This window comes from Lingula anatina, chromosome 9 (assembly GCF_051362555.1).
Source record: "Lingula anatina isolate TDL-2025a chromosome 9, LinAna3.0, whole genome shotgun sequence".
Classification (NCBI taxonomy): domain Eukaryota; kingdom Metazoa; phylum Brachiopoda; class Lingulata; order Lingulida; family Lingulidae; genus Lingula; species Lingula anatina.
The window spans coordinates 19658268-19672168 of NC_141775.1; the positions used below are offsets into that span (position 1 = coordinate 19658268).

At 36.5% G+C, this 13901-nt stretch overlaps 2 protein-coding genes and 1 long non-coding RNA gene across 6 annotated transcripts in view; 2 read left to right on the plus strand and 1 right to left on the minus strand.

Annotated features, from left to right (window-relative positions):
• The window catches only part of LOC147760101 (uncharacterized), a 215946-nt gene that overhangs the window by 142271 nt on the left and 59774 nt on the right, over positions 1–13901 (minus strand). The window lies entirely within an intron of this gene.
• LOC106181119 (uncharacterized) overlaps positions 1–13901 on the plus strand; it is a 48620-nt gene that overhangs the window by 28430 nt on the left and 6289 nt on the right. The window lies entirely within an intron of this gene.
• On the plus strand, positions 784–11801 carry LOC106157924 (uncharacterized). 3 transcript variants are annotated; one of them, XM_086995362.1, is made up of 7 exons: positions 784–1071; positions 1386–1587; positions 2017–2111; positions 5704–5793; positions 9056–9160; positions 9495–9581; positions 9949–11801. In XM_086995362.1, the coding sequence occupies exons 1-7, from the start codon at positions 940–942 to the stop codon at positions 10066–10068; spliced, it is 831 nt and encodes a 276-aa protein (XP_086851488.1). In that variant the 5' UTR covers positions 784–939; the 3' UTR covers positions 10069–11801. The 3 variants fall into 3 exon arrangements, with proteins under 3 accessions (XP_086851488.1, XP_086851489.1, XP_086851490.1); XM_086995363.1 differs by lacking the exon at positions 5704–5793 and adding an exon at positions 7193–7228; XM_086995364.1 differs by lacking the exon at positions 5704–5793.

Genomic DNA, 13901 nt, shown 5'->3' on the forward strand with positions numbered 1-13901 from the left:
GATATATATATATATATATATATATATATATATATATATATATATATATATATAATGTCTGGTGTCTTTGCAGCACTCACAATGTGTTTGTGGAGGACTTCATGATCCGTGACATCAGGTTTATCAGCTATATCGCCACATACCAGGATGTGAAGAATCTGTTGGAGACATCCAAGTTAAGGACATTCCCATTGGTGGATGCCCCAGGTAGGGTACACACACATGTGTAATGGCACTGGAGAAAGTTTGATTTTCTTCCTACAAATCAAACAGAGGCATGTCTGAAATCCCAATCAGGATGTGTTTTTATCCAGGGATGGAACCATGGTTCGTGGAAGCAGTGTTGAACCAGTCAGATTTTTAAAAATCAAAATATATGTGTGAAAACTCCTCCTCTAACCCTTATTTTGTCCTGTCTGTTATACCTTGAACATAGCACTGGCATATCAGGACCTCTGTGAGATTCCAAGACATGGGATTTATTAACTGAACATTGTACACTGTTCTGTAGTCTTCTTACTTAGTGTTATATTCCAGTATGTCAGTTTTACATGATATTATCAGGTTTGAAAGCACCTTTCCTCTGATATTCCGATAAACTTTTTCATCAAACAGTTTATAACAGTTATATATAAGACATTTATTTTTAGTATTTAGACCACTAACATATTGTTATATGTATACAATATAATGATATGTCATTCAGAAGACAATCAAATCCATTATGTTGTGTATATTTCCAGAGTCCATGATTCTCCTTGGGTCTGTACAGAGACTGGAGCTGGAACTGCTACTGGAGGCTCAGCTTGGACGACAGCGCCGCCTGGCAGCAGTGGAAGAAGCATTACATAAACGGCAACAGGAAGAGGAGGAGAGGAAGAGAGCCAAGGAACAACTGGAGAAGAGGGAGTCCCAAGGCGATACCAAGGGACGCGACCAATGGCAGCCTGCAGTGGAGATATGTTGAACGCTGTGAAGGTCCACCGCCAGCCATCGGCCAGGTTTACGGTGACCCCTGCAGCCAGCAAGGTGGACAGTGGTGGACAGGTCCAGTTGAAGCTGGACTCCATGGTAAACAGTGTGTGTGTTTGTGGATTTGAATGATAATCATAGGGACCATTCCACAGATGTTTGGAGCAATCTATCTCCCAGGGGAGCCTCACTTAATTACTATCGACTTAACTGGCTTAAATGTCTTTCAGGCCTAGTAAAGCTGTTAGGGTGTAATTATCTTTACCCCCTAGCTTATTTGGTGGGCTTGACAGACATTTAAGCCAGTTATTTCATAGCAATTTATTGAGACTTCCCTGGGAGTTAGACCAATCCAGATGGTGTGATAATATATGTGAAATGATATTACTACATTATCTCTGCCATCATTCCAGCCACCAGAACAAACAGCTAATGGAGACACGCTGAAACCGCACAAGTACACCAAGGCACCACAGAGAGGGATATTAAAGAAGAGTCCCCGTCCCAGCCCCCGGGCTAGTCCCAGGGCCAGTCCTAAAGGAAGTCCTCAGTCTTCACCTCGCTCTAGTCCACCAGGGTCTGCCAAGACAAGCCCCACACCCAGTCCACAGTTAGGTTAGCCAGCTCTGGGATACTACACTGGTCTGAAAGTTAACTTTTGATGTATTAAGAACATGGCTAAGTTAAAGGACTGTCTAGAAAATATTCCAGTTTTTATTAAAATCACACTGCAATTTCTCAAAAAAAAAAAAAAAAAAAAGAAGGGTATAGTGTTTATAATTTGGTATAAAAAAATGAATGATCATGAATAATTATTTAGAATTACTGAATTAGAGTAATGTGATTATTAAGTAATCTTTACATTAGCTTGATGCAAGATGAGGTTAAAAATTGCTTACATTTAAAAAGATAATTTTAACCCTCTATAACAGGTACCTATATAGTATATACACCCTTAGGTTTATTTACCATCACACTATTGTTTTCCATGTGCCTTTCTCTGTTTATTTTGATAATGAAGTTTGATTAATTTTGATTTTACAGAAAAGAAATTCAGCATTGGGCTGGCAAAGATTTTCAAATCTCGAAGTAAAGAAAGTATCGCGGACAGTACGGCTTCCGAAGATGATGAAGCTCAGGTAACTATGGCAACAAACTGTAAACAGCATGGAATGTTTCAGTTTAAAAGTCAATATTTACAGGGTTCTGTATTCTACTTATGAAGGATTAACAGTAAGAGGACTCCAGTATATCTAGTTATATTATATTATGTATAGCACCGTGAATATCATAAGAGACATATATATATATATATATATATATATATATATATATATATATATATATATATATATCATATTATACATAGCATCTTGAGGGTAGTGGCTAAGTTTACATTTATCTATTCATCTGTGTTTAATGTTATTTTTGATTTATTTATATCTTTTTGCATGTGCTGTAGGTCTTTGCATACATGAAGTACCAGTTTGAAGTGAATAGTTAATACTTGAAGATGTATATATATATATATATATATATATATATATATATATATATATATATATATATATATAGTAATAGAGTGACCATGATGTAAGGTTTAAAAGTGTGATACTGATACTTGGGTCATCCAGACACCATTAAACTACCTGAAGGTCAACATGTCAACATACCTGTATCTACCCAGGCTTGTCAACTGTTTGCCCTCTGAGTCAGTACAACAGTTAGTGTGTGGTATTACACCATTAAAACTACCTGAAGGTCAACATACCTGTATCTACCCAGGCTTGTCAACTGTTTGCCCTCTGAGTCAGTACAACAGTTAGTGTGTGGTATTAAGCCTGGGCTAACAGCCAACTGCCGTATGCACTGTACACTTAGTGTTATATACAGCATATAGTTTCATTCTCATGGTCTGTCTGATTTGGTGAAATGTTGATATTAACTGTAAGTGAAATGGTCTGGGTATTATTTGAATGATTGTCTGCTTTTATATTATATTTCACTATTGACAGGATTCCTCCCTATATGAGTTGTATGTATGTTATCATATTATATTTCACAATTGACAGGATTCCTCCCTGTATGAGTTGGACCCTGAGTCTGACAGGTTCTTACACAGGCGTGGCAAACATGCCCATGTAAAGCTGGTAAGAAGATGGCTGCTGCTTAACAAACCACTTTTTATTTGATCATGTGACTTGTTATCTAGTCATGTGACCACAGCTTTTGACCACATGTTTTGCCATTGTTTCACAACTTTTGACTGCAGTGTGTAGGTAATTTAATTTTTGTAGCAGATTGCTGTGAGTGTGTTTTATCATAACCCATTTTATGTTTGTAGTTTCAAGCAAGTCTGTTGCCATTGTGTGGCTTAGTTTTAGTTTTCTTATATGGTAAAATTTTCAGAGCTCCCCTTGTGTCTGTAAGTACAGCTTGATGATTGCAGTTGTCAAAGTTGCAGGTTGTTATCAATTTTCTGTATAGATTTTGCTAAGAATAAGATTGGAATGCTGTTATTTTGCTGTGATCATTTTTGAGGATGAGACAGAAAGGCATGACTACAGGTAATGTTGTTATAGATAGACTTAGGAAACTATAGAGAAATACACCTTTACTGCTGATTGAAAAGAACAGAACCCAATTGTCAAAATGTAATGAAAAGTAGATTCTAATCATTTTGTAGGGGTGTTCTAACAAAAATAGCATCTGCACCAAAAGTTGCTTCTGTTTTGATATTTTTTTCTGCTCGCAGTGAAAACCAATATGTTTTGTCTACAAAATCATTTACATTTGGATTGAAACATATATTCTTGAGACTCTGACTGCTTGGATTGATATACAGTTTTATTTTGTAAACAATTGTATTATTATTTTCTTTCTTGTAATCAATTAATAGTCTTCACATCCAAAAGAACTTCAGAGCAACCCAAGATGAGACACTAAAAAAACTGGACTGGTTTTCTGACTGTTCATGTAGTTCGAATCCCATAAATATGTCTGGCATTTTAATAAATGACACATGCAGATATCAAAGAACCATCACAAGTTAGAGCACATTTACTCTCCCTGTAGGTTGCCACCTTGGTGCAGAGGATCGATTTGTGAGATCATGTCCTCAGTTGTTGTTCAGTGATGGTGGTAATAGTATAGGGGTGGTGTTATCATGTAAACTGTTATGAGGGGAATTGTCCAATGGCTGCTGCCCAATTGAATTCAATGGATGAACACTGATTTATAACATTCTTAACAGATGATATTGTGCAAACAATTCTGTTGGGAAGTATAAAATGGCATATGAACAAAAACCAGTTGAAAATGAAGATGAACATGCACTGACGTTGACAGGGGTCAGCTGCTATCTGCTTTCTCTGTGCACCAGCTTATAATATTACTAGTTGTACATATTTGGGGAAGTTCCTTAACTGACTGCCACTCCCCCCCCCCCCCCCCCCCCCCCCCCCCCACTCCTGCACAATGGTTATCTTCATCTGACATCTACTAATGTGACTATCATGTTTCTTCCTACTGTCTATACTTTCCTGTGTACAGCATAAATACCTTGCATGTTGAGGCCTGGTGGCCTAAAATCTTATGATTTATGGTGGTTCATCCATTGGCATGCTTTAAAAATATGTCTTTATGTATACTAACACCTTTATTATTTGATTTCAGTTGTCAAGAAATACCCTTCCTCCTTACATTCTCTTTAAATTTTATAGTACAGGGATGGGAGCATCCTCCTTCAAATTTTGAATTACAGGGATGGAAATTTCCCAAGGTTTTAGCAGAAAAGACAACTACATTTTGTTAGAAATGCTACAAGAGTAGGAGACGTCAGTGTTGAAAAGTAGGTGCAGGTTCCTTTCTCTCCAAACATTGTTTGTTCCCATCCCTGTACATGATATGTAGCAGTTAAAACACCATTAAACCAGCACTTTGATGTGCAGCATATTTAAGACACCATTCCCAGAGCCTATCGCACTAACTTTGGATCGGTCTAGGGGGATTCCCACTAAATTGCTATCAAATTTAACAGCTTAGATGTCTCGCACACCCACTGATGCTGTTAGGGGGTAATAAACTCATTAAGCAGCTTTAGCAGATGTGCCAGACATCTAAGCTGCTTAAGCTGAAAGCAATTTAGGGAGAAACCCCTTGGAGATAGTTCAATCTTCTAAGATCGATCTAGGCATGGTAACCCAGTCTTATACCTTATTAGTCAACTCTGTTATGTGCATGTGCAGCATATTTAATATCCTATCAGTCAACAATGTACCTTGTACCTTGATAGCATGTGCATGATATCCATACCCTTATATTTGCTGATCACATTATTGTCAAATACACAATTTTCCAAATATTTATTTCAAAGCAAGGCTTCAAGTGATGGATTGTCATATGCACATATTTATTGTTGATGTTTAAGGAGGCTCAGTATGTAGATCAGTATTATTTACAGTGGTTTTCTATTAATATTGGGTTGAAAGTTACATTGCACTTGCTGTTTCTTAGATAGTTTGATTTGCAGTCAACAATTTTAGGTATTACACTCTCATAGATGTAATCAACATTGATACAACTTATCTGTTCGCCAAAATTTTTTTTTTCTCAAGAAGTTAGGTTTCTTGGCTACTGAAATGAGAGTGTAAACCTAGTATTTGTTGTCATGGTAATTCTTTCTGTTGCATGTTTTTCTTCATTTTCCTTTCCCTGCATTTTCTCCACTAGAGGTCTCTTCTAGACGATTTCCCCGAGCAATATACTGACTCTGTGCGAAGTGGCAAAAGTGTTCAATTTAATGTCATGGACTTACAAGAGGTAAGTTTAATGTCATGGGTTTACTAGAGAAAATGTTAAAGTGATGAACATACAGGTAAGTCCTGAACCATGCTTTCATAAACAAAATAAACAGAGGCTGGCAGATCTGCTGCACTGTGGAAATTATACTTTTGAAATACTGCCACTACCCATGTCAGTAATTATCAGTGATGTTTTTAAAAGTAATAAATATTGTTATGTGTCAGTTACTGCATCCCAGAGCTAATAATGATATCATGGAGGATAAAGGGGTCCAGTCAGGGTCAGGGGGAGATCAGAGGTGAAGTGAAGGTCAGGGCAAGGTCAGAGGTGAAGTAAAGATCAGGGAGAGGTCAGAGGTAAAGGTCAAGAAATTGTCATTTGTCCATCACAAGATCAGTCTTGGGTCAAGAGACCCAGAAATGTGCCAAAAGAAGTTATATTGAAACAGTCATTTGACAACTGGGATGTAAAGCAGTTGTTTCTTTATGTATAATATTATTTATTAATTATGATTTTATCGATATGAATATTATTTCTTTAATTTTTTGGAATTTTATAGGCTTACCATATATTTCATAGTTGAAGGCTAATTTTAAGGTTGCTTTTTAGAAGTGACTTAGTAGACATGCTTTTCTTGCTAGTTTATACATGTATATATTTTAGATGTCTAGCTTTCCTATGGAATATTATATCACTTGTGGTGATACTCTAGTAGTATTATACCCCAGACACTGGTTTAGGGGTGTATGGACTACAGGTTGGCTGTCTGTTAAGTTTGTCCATTAAAATTGCTTGACTTGGTGAATACATCACATAACAGGTCAGCAGATTGTATAACTGAAATTTTCAGACTTTTTTAAGATGAAGAAAAGGTAAATGATGTTAGTGAATTTTATGGATATTTCTTTGTATTACGGTAAGTTGATTTCGGAAATGCATCAAGTAAGGTGTGATGTGTGGTATATTTGATATGTTTATCAAGTGTGTGTTGTGTTTAGAATTTATTTTGTCATGATTGTAGAACTTGCAGTGATGAGAGCCTTAGTGTCTTCACTAGAACAGCTTGCAGTGAACTGACACATGGTTACATACTATATTGACTTTAGAGAGTATCTAGAACCAGTTTCAGAAAATGACTTAAAAGTTTGCTTTTCTTTAAAGTCTTTATTGCATTCAACATAAATTCTGAATTAAAGACGAGACTTTTAACTTAGCTGAAATCACCCTACCTGGTTAACAATAGAATGTTATTTTAAAACCCGATATTTTATTTGAAAGGTATAGGTGATGAGATCAATAACCTTTATAAAGATGTTGCGTAGTTTATGTATTAAAATGGCACATTTCTATACTTCAAAAATAACTGATTTCAAAAAGTTATCATTCTGTCATTGGATTATTTCTCTTCATTTGCAAGCCTCCACAGAGAGTGATAGATTTGAGTGAAGAAGAGGTAAAGTACCAGTAGCATGATGTGTGCTGTGTTCATTTATAAACTGACATCAGAGAAGACTTACATCCGCTGTGTTATGTTAGAACAATTAAGTAGTTTTTCTTCAATCAACAGCTAATATTTGGCAGCGAATATTGCCTCATTCCATGATGTAGATACTCTTGAGAGACAATGAAATATTGGAGGTAATTATTAGCTGCCAGTATTCACTGGTCATTGAAGAAAAATGTCTTTATTCTTAAACTGACATATTGTTAATGTTGTTTAGTTCAGTCAAACCCAACCAAAGAATTTAAAACCATGTTCAGAAGAGGCAGATGAAGGCGGTTATTTTGACAGAAGCTTCGAAACCAGAAAGAAAGTGATGAAGTGTATAATATGCCAATTTATATGCTGCTTCTTTAAAAATATATGTTACATTTTGTTTACTTATTGATGTCAGGGGCAGATAATAAGGGTTGAAATGTCAAATAATAGACATAAAGTGTGACCTATACCATCCCATCCCCAGGCACAAATAGTAGTTAAGATGTGAATTATGGTTTTATCCTAGATATTCAATATTAGTACTTGAACCTAACTCACACTGCTTCATTTTGACAGCCTTAAGTCATGCCAAAAACTATAAGTATAATAGTATAAATATTTCACAACTGTCACTGTGAATGAAAATCATAATATTTAATCAATAACAAAAATAAAAAAATAAGTCTTGAGATTCAATTTTTTAAAAAACTTACATAAAAGTGTATCACATTCTACTGAATTACAACTTTATAGGCTAAGAATTGGTTAAATTCCTTCTTGGATCACTATAAGGCTTTTGCAGTTAAGATGGAAGGCTTTATTATATGAAGCAGGGTCTGGCTCTGTAGATATTAATGACAACCTGTTTTATTGCTCTCTATAGATGTAAAATGACACAGTTGGTATTACACTGGGCCTGGGTCTGTAAATTCCATTGCTGGTCAGTTTTATTTCTTCCAGTAGTCATGAAATAGCACAGCTCTCAGTGGCAGATATTAAGAGGGGTGTTAGGGGGGTCCTGACCCCTCCCCTCCCCTTCGATTACTGAGAAAAAAATCACACCTATAATTCCTCTTGAAATAGGAATTTTGTGTAGCTTAATCATAGTTTTAAACTATACCAGATGTCACCATTCACCAAATAAAATACCAAAATATCAGTGGGCCCCGAACCCCACGTCAGCAGGGGAAGGGGAGACTTCAATTCCATGGACTACCCCCTTCAAATAATTCTGGCTTCGCCCTTGGCTCTTATTGCACAGTAATGCACTGCTTGTAGTGCTCTAGATATGGTTAGTCTCTTCCTCCTTGCAGTGTTGCCATTTTGTATAGCCTGATTAAAGCTCATCTTATATGACAATGGCAATGAACAGTTTCCTAAATTTGAATGATTCTTGATAAGTTTAGTCTTGTTCTGCTTACTGCTAACATTAGATTGGATTGCTGTCCTAATTTTGGAGAGCACTGTAGATGGTCATGATAGTGTCATTGTTTTGACATGGTGTGACATTTGTTTGACAGTGTTGTGACATTGTATTGATGATAGTGTGATGTTGTTTGGGTGTAGTGAGACATCTTTACAAGGTTTTTTTTTAAAAACATGGTGTGACATTGTTTTGACAGTGGTGTGGTATATTTGGACATAGTGTGACATTGTTTTGATGTTAGTGTGATGTTGTTTGGATGTTTTGACATTTTTACAGTTTTTTTTTTCTCGGACATGGTGTGACATTTTTTGACAGTGGTGTAATATTTTTGACAGTAGCATGACATTGTTTTGACACTGATGTTTATTCTGTAGCAAAGACAGTGGGAGGAAGAGCAGTTGAAATGTCAGGTGAAGTTTGAAGAGGCTCAGATAAACCCCGCCCCCTTCCAGCTAGTGGAGAGGACTTCCTTACAGAAAGTAAGATGAAAAAAAAACAGAACATTTAGAAAATGCATGGCTGGTTTTCAAGAATGTTCATTTTATCCGCATCTCTGTCTTTTACATAAATAAAACTTTCCAAAATTCAATAATGACTGGGGAATTGAAAAAAGAGAGGATCATTTAATCAAAAAAAAATTTAGCATCAATGCAGAGGAATCTTTCGAAGTGTTTCAGCTTATTCTTGGAAGAAATGGATCCATCATAATGGCATGGGAGAACTGAATTGTACATGCATTCTTTACAGTACCTAAGTAGTTAAGACTTCACCATTTCACTTCTTTCTCACTATGTGGTTGTGGCTATGTTTCAGGTTCACTCTCTGTTCTCACTGCTAGGCCTGAACCATGCCTATGTCACCAATACAGGGAGGTTGGTAGGAGTGGTTGCACTTAAAGAGGTAAACACACATCAACTTGTTACTATCATAACTATATAATACTGTAAACTTGAACCATGCCTATGTCACCAATACAGGGAGGTTGGTAGGAGTGGTTGCACTTAAAGAGGTAAACACACATCAACTTGTTACTATCATAACTATATAACACTGTAAACATCAGAATTGCTGCTATTTGGCACTAGAAAAGTAAATGCTTAATGTGTTTAAAAGTTGTTACAGTATTACTCAGCCTTTGTTAAATCTTGTGTGACCCAAGTCTTGTGTAAGGTGTTACACTCTCAAAGTATAGGTCAGAGAATGATGGAACAAGTTTAACAAATCACAGCATGGGGTAATGCAATCAGCCTGCATTTTGTGCTTGCAGGTGAGGAGGGCCATTGAGGGCCAGGTAGAAGAAGACCATGAACTGATGCGGACACACAAGCATGGCAATACTGTGGAACTGGAGATGGAAGTGAGGGAACGGTCGGATAGTGAGGTTTGAACTACATCAACTCATCAGATAGTGAGGCGTAAATAATAATTGCTCATGGTCAGTTTGGGACAGAAAGGAAAGTAAAGCACATGGAAACTGAAATATTTTATCAGGACATGAAATATGCCAGAAGACAGTGAAGAGAACATTACTAGGAGCTGTGTACCAGTAGAGAGAGAGGAGAGTATGAACTCTTAACATTGGTGCTGTGGTCAGAATACTTGGTGTTTACCATGTACCCCCCTCTCACTGCTGACATACTGCATTTAGAGAGTTATCAAAATAAAGAACAAAGAGATATGGCATGTCATGATAGTCCATGACTTGACAGTCAGTGTCATGGTAACCATTGCCATGACAATATGCCATGACAGTCCATGACCTGACATTCAGTACCATGGTAACCATTGCCGTGACAATATGGCATGACAGTCCATGGCCAGACATTCAGTATCATGGTAACCGTTGCCATGACAACATGGCATGACAGTCCATGACCTGACATTCAGTACCATGGTAACTGTTGCCATGACAACATGCCATGACAGACCATGTCGTCATATACAGTGACATGGTAACCATTGTTTCAGTTCATAATAATGCCAATATCATTTTATCCATGTTAAATTTATTTGGGTGCTTAAGTAAATAAATACATTGTAACTACTGGTGTATGGGGGTGGGGGGGGTTCATGCCAAGGCAGTCCTTTTGTACCCAGAGTTTAAGAGTTTACTGTAGACTGACCTGTGTAATCATCATGTCTTCCAGAAAGGGAGGGGAGACATGATGATAATACAGCTTACTGGCAGTTTACTGTAGACTGACCTGGGGCCGGTTTCACAAAGCAGTAGTTAGTTAGAACAACTAACTACTGAACTACCTCGCTAACGAGCAAACCTAGCGATTTTCGAGGGGTGTTTCACGAAGCAGTCGTTAACTCATCGCTAAGTTCAGTCGTAAAGTTCGGTCGTTAGTTCTCTCGTTACTCACCGTAGTCTCGAAACCGTCTGCCGGAAGTGGAACTCTTGCGTAAAAGTGTCACGAAAGCACTAACTCTCCAATTTTTGGTGGCTGGAAATGCATAAGAACGTCTGCTTTGAGGTCGTCGTAAAGGATCTCCACCACCTTTTTGCCGCTCTTTTTGTCACAGCTAGGCGCAACCTCTCGTAAATTGCATCATCGTGTGTATATTCTAATAGATTCTGCCTTTCATGAAAACGTCGTAGTCTACGTTGCTGTCTGGCGGTACGGATAGCAAGAAAAGTAGCCGCCATATTGGATACAAAGACAAACGACAGACAACGGTAACTAAGCAACCTTTCTATTTCATTCATTACGCATGCGTACGATGAAACTCTAGATTTAGCGACTGGTCTGACCAGTCGTTAAATATCCAAGGCAACAACGAGACAATAACGAGCGAGAGAACTAGCGACTGCTTCGTGAAACGGCACTATAACTAGCGATAGGCTAACTACCGATCGCTAACTAACTACTGCTTTGTGAAACCGGCCCCAGTGTAATCATAATGTCTTCCAGAAAGGGAGGGGAGACATGATGATAATACAGCTTACTGGTAGTCTACTGGAAACTCCAAAACTCTGGATGCCATTTTAGTCATATATTTGTATATATATATTAACATTACCATATTTTTTATATCTCTTTTTGTACAGACTGCATTATGATTTAAATTAGCTTTTTGAATGGTCAAATGATCCCTTGTTTTCCTTGTTCTGTTTATTTCAGTCATTGGCATATTATCATTATTCATAAATTTCAATTATCACAAAACAGATACAACTGTAACAGTGAATTTCCCTCTGGGGTTTAACTGTTGTTTATATTTAACAAAAAGAAACAGCACTATGCTGTCAAGTGCAAGGAGCCAAGTTGTTTTAAAATAGGTTGTTCTATTAAAATAGACAGAACTGTTTTTATACGCTGTGGTGTACAGTGTTTGTCCACATAAATAGAATTCCTCTCTCTTCTTTAGAATGTCAATTTAATACTTTTGATTTACAAACATATATTATCTCTATCTTATAAAGTATAAGGGTGTGTGTATGTGTGTGATCATTTGTGGGTGTGTAACAGTATAAGAAACGTTGTGCAGCATAAGATTTCTTAAAACTACAAAGCATCTCTGTGCGTCTTGATAGCCTTATGTATAAAGTTGGAGCCATGATATGTAAAAAATGAAGTCATCTTTTTCAGATATTCTAGTCTTACATACAGTATGTAGTATTGGACCAGAATATCACTTGTTCTAGTCTTACATACAGTATGTAGTATGGATCAGAATATCACTTGTTCTAGTCTTACATACAGTATGTAGTATTGGTCCAGAATATCACTTGGTTGTTGCGGGATTTTGTACTTTTTACTATTCAGTCAGAAAAATTTCATTAGCATGGTGGGCCTCATATAATATGCTTACAAACTTCAGCATTGGTTGATCAAAATTTATATTGTTTATGCATCAATTATGTGCATATGTTATTGTTTATACAGAATGAAGTTAATCCAAGCCTGATATGCGTATATATTAGTGTTATGCAAGGTGTATTTAATAATAACGAACAGCAGTATTAACTACAGACTTCAGTGCAGTGATTTAGCTGGCATTATACCAGGAAGTTTATCAACAATTCTGTCTTCTCTGTAATGCTGAGATTTGAGACACAACTGTTGACCTTTGCAATTAATGAAAAATAAATATATTTTTCTTGAAATACAAGCTATTGTCTGTCTTGATTGACAGTAGACAAAGTTGTACATATATTCTGTAAAGAAGTTGGATGAAAATGACCACTACTGGTAAGATCCTTAAAACATTACTTTCCATTTGCAATTGAAAAACGATTCCGTATAAACTTTTGTAGTTCTAAGGTATAAGCTAGGGTGATATTTACAAGACTGAAAAGCTTTTAAGCATCAATTTATCAGCAAAATTTGGAAAAAGTAACCTTAAAGATATAAATATTTTGGATGGTATATCTGTGCTAGTGTATACTTCATATTGCCTAGTAACAGTTGCCTTGGTGATCTCCAAGGCAACAAGTTCTGATTGTACTGGCTGTATGGAGTTGTGCCAGTCACTGCCAAACATGCCTACGAATGATTTCACCGCTCTCTCCGTCCCTGAAAAGATAGGGTTTGATTAATAAAATGTAGGTAGAAAGACCAAGGAAATATTTAGTTGTAATCAATTAATTATTGTTTTGAAATAGAAAAATGATGGATTTAAGTTGGAAATTAGGATTACTGGAAGAGGGCACTGAATAGGTGAAAATACAACCTCTTTCATATCAAATTCACATGATAGATATATTTTATGAATGTACATATGAACCAAGCATCGGTGGAGTGTGGATTCCCAGTAACACATAAACCACTTCTACTAGTTTCTTATACGGCTCAAATAAAATCAACATGACAAGGGATAAACTGAATAAATCACTCGTTCTGCCAAAAAAGAGCTTTAGACTGCTCCTTTCTTTAAATTTTTGGTCAAAAACTTTATCTACTTTCCTGACCTAGTTTTCTGCCACATTGATATACAGCAGCAAATCCATTCAGATATGATTTTTCGGGTAAAATTAAAAAGTGTCTTTTGGTTATCATCTTAGTTATACTACTAAAAACTATATGCTGGCAATTTGATTAGCTTTTATAGCAAAATGTGCCAGAATTTAAGACTGAAAGATTTATTTACTCCTTTATTCCATATGCACCTTTAAATCGTGGAACGCAACTTATTTTGTTCTATGTTCAGTAGTTTCAAAGCTCCAACAGCAAACATGAAGTATTTTATTATTACGTGTATAATATTGTAATG